We start from the raw sequence: 14612 nt of genomic DNA on the forward strand, positions 1-14612 counted from the left end.
ATTTTGCCACACCCGTTTTAGCCTACTCCGGTGTACATTATAGCAGTAAGAACTCATATTTACAGAAAAAATGTCGATTAATTCGATTAATCGAAAAATACTAGTCGATTAATGGTTATCGATAATCGATATTCTTGGACTGTAATCGATTACCAACTAATCGATTAATTGAGATTTTGCGACAACCCTAGATGGATATATAATTTTTCATATAATCGAAAGTTGGTTTTCTGTTTTGGGGTAACTTTGATAATGGAGTATCAATCGAACAAAATTGAATGAATTACGGAACATTTGTAGGGCGTTGCATACCTCTAGGCGTTTAACGCTATATGGAAATTTCTGACTTAGATTACAAAAATGGTCCCAGTTTGTGAAAATAGTTTTCGCTAAGAGGTTTGAGACCGAATTCATGTTCTACTACAACTAGGCGAACTCATTATGACTTCATGAAATAGTGATCGTAGAACTGATTGTTTGTAAGCGTTTCAAAAATGCTAAAATCTTATATTTTTTTTTTATATTTGCGTATATATCCTCAAATGATTCCAACGAAAATAGCTTTGACATGAAGTGTCATACTAGGGAAAGTGTACCGGTTATGGCTATAGTGGTTCCCTATTTGGCCATATGTGTTTCCTCGAAAACTTTCACATTTTGAATTTATTTGAATGTTTCAACATCAAGATTCACTTGATTTCAAACTACTAAAACATACAGAATGATTAAAAATTTGAAAATAATCAAATTATCATGTATGGCGAAATAGGGAACCTTTATGTCCATAACTGGTACACCTACCCTAATACTCTTTACTTTTGCATTCGTTTTGCTTAACTGATTAACAGAAACTTTGTTATTTCGTTTTGTATGTTGTGGGTCTCACACTATCAAAGTTACCCGCATTATCAAAGTTACCCCGTTTTACGGTACGACTTTTGACCCTTGAAATTTTTCTCGTGGACCGCTGCTTAGAAATTAAATTTCCTTTCTTGAAAATTGTCTTTGTTTGAGCCACCATTTTCATCCGAATGATTGGGGTCGGCATGAACGGTCGTCCGAGCCTTAAAAATAAGAAATATTATTAGAAAAGTCCAAGAATAAGTAGATTATCATTACCTTTTTTCTACTGCTGCAAGGCATCCCGTTATCCTGAACATCAGGATCCACTATCCTCTGGACCCAAACAAAGATTTGTCCACGAATCTTCAAACTCGTCGAAACCGTGTGACAAATCCATCGCAAAATGTCTTGTTCAACTGGTTTGACTGATGGTTACACAAGATACACCAAGACAGAAGATCGCTAAGGGGCCGTCCATAAATGACGTAGCATTTTTTCACTGATTTTTTACACCCCCTCCCCCCTCGTAGCATTTCGTCACAAATGCTTGGAAAATACGTAGCATATCAAGCAACCCCCCCTCCCCTAATTTTTTTTATTTGTTTTTCTTAGCAATTGGATTAAACCAAAAAATTGGAATTCAAAAGTTTAATACAGATTTTGATATTAATTACTGACTGAAACGTAAGGATAATCTAACGAATGAATGTTTGATTAGCAGTAGCGCTCAAAAGTAATTTGGAAAACAGTTTTAAATGAACTTTCCTCTTTAAGTTGTTGGCTAAATTGTATTACTTTTACTGTTGTTACCATGAAAAATTAGTTTACAGCTGAAAATATAGAAAAGAAGGGAAAATCTTTGATTGGATAGATGAAGCTTACAGTAACGAGTTTGGGTACAATAGATTTTATAATATGTTGGAAAGAAATTTAGTTATATTAGAGGATTGTTTTTTTTTTAATTATTCGTTGTTAGGAAATAGATTTCATTGAAAATGATCAGGATAGGATATATTTGATTTGAAATGGATATATATATATATATTATTATTCGAATTCAAATCCATTTATCAATCAGGTGGCAGATGTGGAATAGATTACACTTGTAATATTTACAATGTTCAGAAAATCTTAGTAATTATTGTACAAGTTATTCAACTTTATTAATATTTCAGCTTAACTTCATTATCGTTCCCCATACTGAAATAATCTTACACAACCTAAAACGAAACAATTAAATACTTAAAAATAATCTTTCTACAAATTACCGAGTTATTTAGAAAATTTAATGATAGAACAATTTCGATAACACTCGAATCTGTTGCCCAGGCTTTTCCATCAAGTTTTATTCAGGCTATTCCATCAAGAGCATTGATATATCAAAACAAATCGATAAGTTGATTGGGTGGAGATCTTCTGCAACATTGAGAGCATAATTCACGGAATGAATATCTTGTTTTAATGTAATATTTGCTAAAACGAACATATGTTTTTTTTGGAAATAAGCTCTAACAGAAAATATGTGAAAACTAAAACAATGTTTTCCAAGTTGTTAAAGCTTTGTTTTAAAATTAATTTATGTATCTTTTAATTTATTAATTTATAAATTAATTTATTATTACATGAAAATAATGTTCACATAATTAATTAAAGCATTAAAAAATCTGTTTGATTGCACTACAAAAAATCTAAAATTTCTTACAATTTTTTCAATCTTGTCATATGAATGTTTTGAAGCTGACCCGCATAATTATAAACCATACTTCTACTGTTTCCCATTCAATCCACAACAATTTACGACAGTATCAAAATAATTCTGTATAACATTTAAAATAACAATAAACCAACCGTACCGTGAACAGTTTTTACAGTTTGACAAATTGTAATTGAGCAAACTACCATGTGGGGAATAGGCGGTTAAGTTATGTTACCATTTAAAAACGCCGATTTTGTCGAACAAAATTTTTACATTACAATTTGTCGAACGGTTCAAATACCATCCATTTTTAGATCAATCTACTGTACACCAAACAGGTAGAGAATGGTTGACCCATATAATTCGAATTGAAATTAATACTGTATATGTAATTGTCATTTTACAGTGCGATATAGTATTTAACCCAAGATTTACCCCTCTTGTGATTGAACAATGAAAGATGAGTTAAATAATTTTTATGCATATTTATTTACATTACCATAATATACTGGAAAGTTTCGATATTTTCGATATGTTGCCGTACACGTAATTCATTTTTCGGTTTATCCATTACCGCTTTTGCCGTTCTAATTTCTTGCTGTCTCAGTGTGGGGACATCCGGGTTTGATGGTTCCATTTTTGGATTACTGCAACAACCCACTCTGGAAGGAACGAAATGTTGCCCGTTAGAGTTTAGTTTCAACTCAATAATACAATATATTTTACTCACCAATGAATTCCGGATGTAAAACAGGCCACTTGGGATTCGGATGTTACCCTCCAAACAACGGGAAGAAGCTTTGAAGTGCTAGAATAACGATTCTTGTTTCCGCACAATTTTCATTTTTCAATTCACAACAAACAAAACAAAAGGCACTCTAAAACAATTCTATGCAACTTCATGGTTTCAACGGTAGTAAAATATATTTCTATTTTCATCAAATTTCCACCCATATCGAACGAAAATGTTTAGAACAAAATAACAATTGTGTTGTTTCATATTATTTTAGTAGAAATACTTTGAAATACGGAAATATTTCGATCAGTTTTTTGAATTGTTACTACGATCAGTGTGCTATTTTTTAAACGTGCACAGCTAGGCGGTGAAAATTTTCGCTCACAAACACAACAGCGTACCACTGTTTGCGAAACTGTTAAATAACTGTTGTATTTGGTAAAATACATATGTGTTTGTGTATTGCAACGATAAATTCAACAACAATTTCTCAATCGGTCCAGTCATAGTTTTACCATTTCTGGGGGGTTTGAATTTCTGTATAGAGCTTAGTGACATTTGAACACACGTAGACTAGCATACGCTCGTCATACACAGTTTGTTTTTGTTTTCCTCAAAGAAACTTGCACACACTTTCCAGACTCATCAAAATGCATATGGAAATATTACCCAATTTGAAATATTTACACCCGATTTCTGGGTGTTTTTCTAAACTGAGTGCATATTGTTTTCCTCTAAGGTTCACAACTACATCTACACTAGGGCACTCATACCATTGGGCGTGATAACCACTATAATTCGACAATGTCTGCACAGTATCTAATATTGTTACTGTTTGGCATGGTTTACGCAAACCATTTTTAAAAGTTCTAATTCTTAGACTAAATACAGTTCAACATAAAAGCAACTGTTTGTTGTACATTAACCTTACCAGATACAAGTGATTAATTGTTTTGAATGTATGGCGAATTGTGATTATCTATGCGGGGAATCATCATTTTAGAACCCAATTTTATAAGTCAAACAATGAGAAAAGAAGTTTGATAAAAAATAATTGTACGTCATTTTTTCAGCGCCTTTCATTTTACCGACTTGATTCAAAATGCTACGTCCACTAGCTAGGACCCCTCCCTCCCCCTCGTCACACATCGTCACAAATTCGTGAAGACCCCCCTTCCCCCCTAAAAAGCTACGTCATTTATGGACGACCCCTAATGAACAGAATATGAAAATCTCTGTGGCTACTACGATGATTGTGGTGGGAAATTTCCCGATTGATTACTTTGGTTTTTCCGGGTTTCAAAATTTTTCTTGCAACGCGTAATGTATTCCATATATTTGTAAAATCCCAATATCAATGAGAAATTCATAAACTAACAATGCCAACGAAATCACTACGACTAGTCTTATCATTTAAATTGCATCTGAAATTCTTGAACATTTTAACAATTAATCCCCTTTATCGTAACGACATTCTATAAACCCCAAACATCCATCCTAGGGAAAAGGGATTTGCTGATTTCTGAGCAAATGTGAGTACCTCAGAGTTTGCTCGATGTGCATAGCCTGCTCAGAGCAAAGCTGTCTTCCCCTTGGTTGGCCACTTTTGATGGCACAACGTCCTTCAAGACATGAACTGTGCCACAATATTACGACAACTTACTCGATCCATGGCTGCTAACCTCCAGTTTCTCGATCACCCCACACTTTCAAGAACCTGCTCCACTTGGTCAAACCACCTACCTCGTTGCGCTCCTCTTCGTCTTTTAACGGCCGGATTTGAGGTAAACACCATTTTTGCGGGATTGTTGTCCGGCACTCTCACAATGTGTCCCGCCCATCGTACCCTTCCAGCTTTGGCGACTTTCTGGATACTGGGTTCACCGTAGAGCTGTGCAAGCTCGTGGTTCATTCTTCTTCTCCGTGCGCCTTTCTCACATACTCCGCCAAAGATCGTCCTAAGCACACGTTGTTCGAAAACTCCTAGCGCTTGCAGGTGGTCACTTGTCTGCATTGGCTGATAGTCAGAATCTGGGAGATGGAACAGCTACCGGAGTAGTGGAAGCAAGGCGTTATATGTCCTATCTACAAAAAGGGTGACAAACGGGAGTGTGAAAACTATCCTTAACGCCGCCTACAAAGCCATTGATGACACCTGCTTGGTAACTTTCCACGAACTTGTTTGCTATAGGTGACATGCGACGCTGCGTGGAGATCTAGGGCGAACTTTCCAGTTCTTTTGAATCCCGCCGGGGACTACGACAAGGTGATGGACTTTCGTGCCTGCTGTTCAATTTTGCGCTATAAGGTGTCATGCTGAGAGCCGGACTTAACAGTCGAGGCACGATTTTCACGAGATCCGGACAATTTGTCTGTTTCGCGGACGACATGGATATTTTTAGGAGAAAATTTGAAACGGTGGCAGATTTGTTCAACCGCCTGAAACGCGAAGCAACGTCGAAACGTCAAAAACAAAGTATATGCTGGTAGGCGAAACTGAGCGCGACAGGGCTCGCCCAGGAAGCAGTGTCTCGAATGACAAAGATTCTTTCGAGGTGGTTGACGAGTTTCACCTCGGATCGTTGCTGACGGCCGACAACAACGTTAGTCGTAAAACACGAAGGCGCATCATCTGTGAAAGTCGTGGCTACTACCCATGGGCTCCAGAAGAAACTGCGGTCAAGTAAGATTCACCCCCGCACCAAATGCATGATGTACAATTCGCTCATAAGATCGGTAGTTATCTACCGAAACGTGGTCTTTGCTCGAGGAGGACTTGCGAGCTCTTGGAGTTTTTGAACACCGATTGCTCAGGACGATCTGCGGCGGCATGTAGGAAAACGGTGTGTGGCAGCGAAGGATGAACCACGAGCAAGCCCAGATCTACGGCGAACCAGGTCCCAGAAGGTGGCCAAAGCTGGACAAATACGCTGGGCAGGGCATGTTGCAAGAATGCCGTACAGCAGCCTTGTAGAGATGGTGTTCGCTTCGAATCTGGTCGGAACAAGAAGGCGAAGGGCGTAGCGAGTGAAGTGAGTTGAGCAGGTGCACCAGGACCTGGAGAGTGTAGGTCGAAGTCGAGGATGGAGAGAGGCGGCCATGAACCGAGTGAATTGGCGATATATTGTTGGCAAGGTTATGCAAATATATACATACATTGAATAATAATATTGAGAGTGTCTGTTAGTTCAAAGCAGTCTTGGTTGGTTCCAGTTGATCTTGCAATAATGGAGTAGCAATCACGGGCTCATGCTTAAGCTCAAGCTAATTCAAACTTCTACCCTATTATGCAAATCATTATTTCGAAAAGTTACGAGCAAAACTGATTTTTTTTTTCAAAAATCACAATTCTCTTAACCTTTCGGTCGTCGCGCCAATTTTTGTAACGCGAGTAGTCGCGCGTTGTACTTTGTACAACACCCTTAGTTTTGCGAATATCTCAGGAGTCTGTCCATTTAGAAGGATGACGACTTCGGCAAAATTGTTCAGTAGCCCAAGGGTTATCATAATATATGCCAAGAAATTTGGGATTTTGCCACTAGGCGGCGCTAGTGAGCATGAAACTTTTGTTTCGCAGACCTCAGGAACCTGACCACTTAGAAAGATGGCGTCTTCGACAAAGTTGTTCGGTAACTCATGGACTATGATTGTTTGAGCTAGTTGATTCAACATTTTGCCACCAGGCGGCGCTAGTGAGCTTAAAACATTTGTTTCGCGAATATCTGAGGAGCCTGATCACTTAAAAAGATTGCGTCTTCGCAGAGTTGTTCAGTAGCTCAAATTCTTTCTATGTTTAATCCTTAAAGATCGAGATTTTGTAAAATAATGATAGTTCCTGAGCTTCTGAACAACTTTGCCGAAGGTAATTGTCTAAAAAGTCAAGATCCTGCAGTATCCTCAAAACCAAAAAATCATGCTCACTAGCGCCGCCTGGTGGCAAAATATTCTATTTTTTGGCTCAATCAATGATAGCCCTTAAGCTACTGAACTGCTTTGCCGAAGACATTATCCTTCTAAGTGGTCAGGTTCCTGAGATATCTGCAAAAACAAAAGTTTCATGCTCACTAGCGCCGCCTAGTGGCAAAATTTTGAATCAACTAGTTCGAATAATAATAGTCCTTAACTTACTAAACAACTTTGCAGAAGACGCCATCCTTCTCAATGGTCAGGATCCTGAAATATCTGCAAAACAAAAGTAAAACTTCCATGCCCACTAGTGCCACCTACCGGTCAAATTCCGAATTAAATGAGGTACCATCAGATAGCGCTTCACCTCCAGAACAACTTTACTAAAGACCCCATGTTTCTATATTATCTGGATTTTGGAATATTGGATATTGGAATATTAAATATTGGATTACAGGCATGTAAGTCTACCATCTTGTCGTAGTCTCCGGTTGGATTCATACGAACTGAAATGTTCGCCTGAAACCTTCACATTATGTTGCATACTTATAAAGAGGGTGAATGGAACATTAGATTCATGTTGGAATTGGATATGGTTATAAAAATAAATGCAGCCCTGAAGAAGCGTTCTGATTTACTAAACTTTATTTGAAGAAAGCTCTAATAGTAATAATAATAAATATGGAAATAATATACGTAGATTCCTATACATAAATTAAACTCTAACCCACTTCAGAATCAAACTTAACAAAGCATGCATGGGTTCAGTATTTCAATAACTTGAAAATAAGTTAATCAAGGTGTTTCCGATGAATGATTTACACACCGTTTAAGGGCACTAATTACGATCATTTCTATTACCTATTCCACGCTAGCTTCCAGTTAGCATCAATCAAAATTCGGACCATTTTCCATGCAGCGATACAAAAATGAGGTAGGTCGAGTTCCCGTTGCGCTTGCATTCAATCCACCATCCCAAAAGACACAGTCTCTGTCTCTCTCTCTCACTCGCGCTCTGCCTCTCCCTGTCTGAGTTTTTTTTTGTTTGAAGATGCGTCCGCTGGTCCTACTTCCCGATCGAGGCAACCTTCTCCATCGCCTTGAGGACATCGTCCTGGTTCGCCAGAAAACGGATCCCGCCCACCATCTTCATGTTCTCGTCGAAGTCGAAGATGAACGGAATACTGTTCGGTAGGTTGAATTTCATAATGTCGGCATCTGAAATATCTGTAGCGATTAGCAAGTGACCACGGAGAGTACGGATTTGGGTTTGGAAGTTGGGAAGGAGAATTTGCAGGCATCGACCAATTTTTATCGTTTGAAATCCAGTTTTTTTTCATTGGTTGGGACACATTTACAAAGACCGACATACAGATAGATAAAAATAGAGAAAAAGAAGAAATTTAAATTATTAGAATCACCACCACCATTATTACTAGAAAGTTCTTAACTAAATATAGCATTTTATGAGCTTACCCAAGTAACCAAATAGCACTGTATTACTCAACACATTCCGCAAAGGCTCCATGTCGCGAGCTGAAATGCGCATGGATAAGGATGGGAGCATCTTGACGTACGGACGTGGTGTAATCGAAAGATTGAAGCAACACTACGATGAACACCTGAATGACGCAGAATGACAATGAAGGTGAAGGCTACATCAGCACAGCGAAAAGTGGAAACCAACCAGCCGTCACGATGGGGAAAGATGAGGATGTCATTCGACAGCTCAACATCAAGACCACATGCAAGAATGGTGTCGGAGCCTCTCATCAAGATGGGCCCGGATAGGTTGATCGCTTGCCTGTATCGGCTGAGTCATAATCTGGGAGACGGAATAACTAGCGGAGGAGTGGAAGCAAGGCGTTACATGACATATCTACAAAAGGGCAAAGAACAGGAGTGTGAAACTATCGTGTAATCACTATACGGAACGCCGCCTTCAAAGTGTTAGCCCAGATTATCTTTCAACATCTTTCATCGACCGTTGCTCGACAACGGTACAGATAATTTCCATGCGGCACATCTTCCAGAAATAAAGTGAGTAACAGATTCCTACGCACAACCTGTTTATCGATTTCAATGCAGCATATGATAGTATTGATGATGTAAAGCTATAAGGGTCATGGACGAGAACAGATTTCCCACAAGATTAATTACAGCAACAATGGACGGTGTACAAAACTGTGTGATGATCTCAGGCAAATACTCCAGTTTGTTCGAAACCCGCCGGGGATTACAACAGGGTGTTGGACTTTCGTACCTGCTGTTCAATATTGCGATTGAAGGTGTCATGAGGAGAAGTGAATTCAACCGTCGAGGTACGATTTTCAGGAGATACGGTCAGTTTGTCTGATTCGTGCATCATCTGGGAAACACGTGTCTACTATGGGCTCCAGAAGAAACTGCAGCCGACAACAAGAAGGCGTGGGGCGCAGCGAGCTAGGTTTGGATTGACCAGGCGTACTAGAACCTGGAGATCGTGAGTAGCAGTCGAGGATGGAGAGAGGCAGCCATGAACCGAGTGAATTAGTGAAAGAACGTTGGCGACGTTTTAGCATGATAATTGATACATAATTTATGGATTAGTGATTACTTGGGTACATTGAATGAACATCAAAGTCTCAATTTCTAAGCTCATAAAATGCTGAATACCAACACCACTTCTCACCAATACACAAACTTACCTTGAATGTGCTTGACTAACCCTCGCAGACTGGTTCCATGGGCCACCACCAGGACCTTCTTGCCAGCGCGCACCTCCGGAATAATGGTATCCGTCCATTCCGGGACAACTCGCTGCATGGTTGTTTCCAGAGTTTCCGTCAACGGGAAGTCCGATTCACCGATGTGCCGAAACTTGGGATTGTTCCGGATGGCACTGTAGTACGGATTGTCCGCTTCGATCGGTGGTGGCGGTACGTTGAAGCTACGGCGCCATACCTGGACCTGCGGCTCACCGTAGATGTCGGCCATCTGACGTTTGTTGAAGCCGGTCAGGGCACCGTAGTGGCGTTCGTTCAGACGCCACAGCTGATGGACCGGGATGTGGGTGAGATTCAGCTCTCGGAGTACGACTTCGAGGGTTTGGTTGGCGCGGCGCAAACAGGACGTGAATGCCACGTCGAAAGTGAAGTTTTCTCTCCGCAGTGAGGCGGCCGAAATTTCCAAAGCGTCCCATTCACCTGGATGAGGATGGTAGAGAAAGAAAAACGTTACAAATAATGTAAAGTATGATTTGATTATATCTTGCATAACTTGTGAGCTCGCTCTAAAGGCCATTGGTAATCGAGTGTGTAGATCCTTGTTTCTAAATCCTTACAGGACATTTACCACACAATTCCTTCATGGGAAGAGTGGACGTCTGGATATTTGGAAAGAAGTATATCAAACAATATAGTATGCTACATTGATGGCTCCCTTCTCGAAGGTAGAGCTGGTGCTGGTGTATATTATCGTGAGCTAAGGCTGAATTAGATTTACTTGGTAGACACTGCACACGGAAATGCAGGCGGAAATATTTGCCCTTATTTTTATTTCTATCTTTATTAACGAGATTTTTAGCCCTTGGCTTCATCTCGAGACCAACGGATTTACTTCTTTTCCGAAGGAAGACCTTACTGAAATTTTTAGTGACTATCTCGGGGATGTGTGTTATAACCACACGCTTATGTGTGGAGTGTAATCAGCACTACAACAGCGCGTAATGGACAAAGTCATATACTCCTGTTCAAATAGTCAGGCTGCTATAAAAGCTCTTGCTTCGGCCAACTCAAAGTTTAAGCTTGTTATCGCATGTCGAACTCAAATTGAGGAACTGGATTAAGTCAACTCTGTAAACCTTGTAAGGGTACATTCTTCCATCGCTTAAAATGAATTAATGTAAGTTCCAGATTTGGCAACCAATCTTTTATCTGTGAATAAAATATGCAAGAAACGTCTAACAATGGATTTTAATGCAAAGAAGTTTGAAGTCGTGCATAAAAGAGGACATGTAATCGCGTCAGGAACCGCGGTAGATGGACTGTATCATTTGAACCAAACGTAATCCCAGAAATCCTTCTTGAACGTTGAAGCTCCGATACCTCCGAATATGGCACAAGAAGCTGAACAAATTGGCAACGATGATGGATGGAATCGAGCTCAAGAAGCAAAGATGGAGTGCGTATCGTGCATCAAATACAAACAGGCGGGGAAATTCATTTTGTTCCTCTAGAGCAAAAGGTTTTCTGGATCTAGTACATGCGGACGTGTATGGGACCGTTGAAATAACGTCAATAGTTGATCAGCAGGAGTTTTCTCATTTTATTTTGTATGGGGAAAGGCATCTAACTTCAAATATCTTGTTAATGAAAGATTTCAGCGAAAAAATATTTGGTAGGCGTTGTAGCCATCATCATTACGCACAACCGGTACCAAATATTTTTTCGAAAAAAGTTCCCAATTTCGGAAATAATTCGTTAGATGCATTTCGCCATACACATATTATTTGCGTTACCTTTTAGTGATTTTAGGTGCATAGACGGCGCTTTGGCGAGTAGCGAATCAAAGCATGCATGCAACCCATTGGAGGAAGCCGTTATTTTCTTACTTATACGGATTAAGTTAACCCCCTAAAACAGCCTCCTGATACCGCCCATACAACCCCATTGAAAAATAACGAGCAAACATATCTGGTTCCCACTGGGAAGTGGTTCCCACTGACAGCTCAATGTTTGTAAACAAATAACCGTTTGAGGAATAACAGAATGTTGGATCCGTTGAATCTGTTGCATGCTCCTTGTGAGCGAGCGACGGAATCCGGATCCATCGTGTCCGGTTTGCGTTTTGCGGAAGAAAAAACGAAGTGTGCCGGTGAAAAAAAAAAAACAAACGCGTCAGTAGTGTTGGATCCGTTGAATCTGTTGCATGCTCCTTGTGGGCGAACGACGGAATCCGGATCCATCGTGTCCAGTTTGCGCTGCGCGGAAGAAAAAAACGAAGTGTGCCGGTGAGAAAAAAAAAACAAACGCGTCAGTAGTGTTGGATCCGTTGAATCTGTTGCATGCTCCTTGTGGGCGAACGACGGAATCCGGATCCATTGTGTCCAGTTTGCGATGCGCGGAAGAAAAAAACAAAGTGTGCCGGTGAAAAAAAAAAAAAACAAACGCGTCAGTAGTGTTGGATCCGTTGAATCTGTTGCATGCTCCTTGTGGGCGAACGACGGAATCCGGATCCATTGTGTCCAGTTTGCGATGCGCGGAAGAAAAAAACAAAGTGTGCCGGTGAAAAAAAAAAAAAAAAACAAACGCGTCAGTAGTGTTGGATCCGTTGAATCTGTTGCATGCTCCTTGTGGGCGAACGACGGAATCCGGATCCATTGTGTCCAGTTTGCGCTGCGCGGAAGAAAAAAACGAAGTGTGCCGGTGAGAAAAAAAAACAAACGCGTCAGTAGTGTTGGATCCGTTGAATCTGTTGCATGCTCCTTGTGGGCGAACGACGGAATCCGGATCCATTGTGTCCAGTTTGCGCTGCGCGGAAGAAAAAAACGAAGTGTGCCGGTGAGAAAAAAAAAACAAACGCGTCAGTAGTGTTGGATCCGTTGAATCTGTTGCATGCTCCTTGTGGGCGAACGACGGAATCCGGATCCATTGTGTCCAGTTTGCGCTGCGCGGAAGAAAAAAACGAAGTGTGCCGGTGAGAAAAAAAAAAACAAACGCGTCAGTAGTGTTGGATCCGTTGAATCTGTTGCATGCTCCTTGTGGGCGAACGACGGAATCCGGATCCATTGTGTCCAGTTTGCGCTGCGCGGAAGAAAAAACGAAGTGTGCCGGTGAGAAAAAAAAAACAAACGCGTCAGTAGTGTTGGATCCGTTGAATCTGTTGCATGCTCCTTGTGGGCGAACGACGGAATCCGGATCCATTGTGTCCAGTTTGCGCTGCGCGGAAGAAAAAAACGAAGTGTGCCGGTGAGAAAAAAAAAACAAACGCGTCAGTAGTGTTGGATCCGTTGAATCTGTTGCATGCTCCTTGTGGGCGAACGACGGAATCCGGATCCATTGTGTCCAGTTTGCGCTGCGCGGAAGAAAAAAACGAAGTGTGCCGGTGAGAAAAAAAAAAACAAACGCGTCAGTAGTGTTGGATCCGTTGATTCTGTTGCATGATCCTTGTGGGCGAACGACGGAATCCGGATCCATTGTGTCCAGTTTGCGCTGCGCGGAAGAAAAAACGAAGTGTGCCGGTGAATAAAAAACAAACGCGTCAGTAGTGTTGGATCCGTTGAATCTGTTGCATGCTCCTTGTGGGCGAACGACGGAATCCGGATCCATTGTGTCCAGTTTGCGCTGCGCGGAAGAAAAAAACGAAGTGTGCCGGTGGAAAAAAAAACAAACGTGTCAGTAGTGTTGGATCCGTTGAATCTGTTGCATGCTCCTTGTGAGCGAGCGACGGAATCCGGATCCATCGTGTCCGGTTTGCGCTTTGCGGAAGAAAAAACGAAGTGTGCCGGTGAAAAAAAAACAAACGCGTCAGTAGTGTTGGATCCGTTGAATCTGTTGCATGCTCCTTGTGGGCGAACGACGGAATCCGGATCCATTGTGTCCAGTTTGCGCTGCGCGGAAGAAAAAACGAAGTGTGCCGGTGAAAAAAAAAACAAACGCGTCAGTAGTGTTGGATCCGTTGAATCTGTTGCATGCTCCTTGTGGGCGAGCGACAGAATCCGGATCCATTGTGTCCAGTTCGCGGAAGAGAAAACGAAATGCGCCGGTGAAAAAAAAAACGCGTCTTTAGAGTTTGATACGTTGAACCTGTTGTATGCTCCTGCCGAGCGAGCAACGAAATCAGTATCGTGTCTGGTTTGGATATTGCGGTCATTCGTGTATATGCTCACGTATTTATTTCGAATTATATATTTATCGTTTACCAAAACGAATCCTTTCCCATATCCAAACTCCCAGTGTTTTCTTGTGGAAGTGCAGAGGACTCCTCGGCTTCTGTAAAGCAAGTAACACGTCAACATTTCCCTCCCATTCCCAAATTGACCTGCATTCGGACGCAGCCGGCGCCGGTATTGTTTATTATAATAATAAGAGCACCAGTATTTACACACTGAGGATGATACTGATCCCGAGTAGCGTCTGTTGGTTCTCTGTGTAAGTACATCTGTTCTTGAAATAAGGCGGCATCCACAAATTACGTAACACTCTAGGGGGAGGGGGGAGTAGGCTCAAGCGTTACGGCTCATACAAAAATTAAAAAAAAAATCATACAAAAAGCGTTATGGAGGGGGGGGGGAGGTGGTCAAAAATTTCCAATTTTAGCGTTACGTAATAAATGGACGCCGCCTAACGGAGTAGCAACTGCGGGCGGTCAATCATGCTCATGCTCATGCTCATGTTCAAATAACCGTTTGAGGAATAACAATCGATGATGGCGAAATCTTTTTCTCCGAAA

At 41.0% G+C, this 14612-nt stretch overlaps 1 protein-coding gene and 1 long non-coding RNA gene across 3 annotated transcripts in view; both read right to left on the reverse strand.

Annotated features, from left to right (window-relative positions):
* Positions 1 to 3009: 3009 nt before the first annotated feature.
* Positions 3010 to 3718, reverse strand: LOC110674613. Its single transcript, XR_002499039.1, has 2 exons — positions 3270 to 3718; positions 3010 to 3201 (listed from the first exon to the last, which is right to left on the reverse strand). It is a non-coding gene; the product is annotated as an uncharacterized LOC110674613 (long non-coding RNA).
* A 4084-nt stretch (positions 3719 to 7802) lies between these two features.
* The window catches only part of LOC5569239 (2,3-bisphosphoglycerate-dependent phosphoglycerate mutase), a 56437-nt gene continuing 49627 nt past the window's right edge, over positions 7803 to 14612 (reverse strand). The window contains exons 3-4 of one of the 2 annotated variants that reach the window (XM_001652750.2): positions 9869 to 10366; positions 7803 to 8408 (exon numbers count right to left, since the gene is read on the reverse strand). In XM_001652750.2, coding sequence (XP_001652800.2) covers positions 8248 to 8408; positions 9869 to 10366 — 659 coding nt within the window. In that variant the 3' untranslated portion in view covers positions 7803 to 8247. The remainder of the gene's footprint in view (positions 8409 to 9868; positions 10367 to 14612) is intronic. The other variant, XM_001652751.2, reaches the window with a different exon arrangement.

The sequence above is a fragment of the Aedes aegypti genome, chromosome 1 (assembly GCF_002204515.2).
Source record: "Aedes aegypti strain LVP_AGWG chromosome 1, AaegL5.0 Primary Assembly, whole genome shotgun sequence".
Lineage (NCBI taxonomy): Eukaryota > Metazoa > Arthropoda > Insecta > Diptera > Culicidae > Aedes > Aedes aegypti.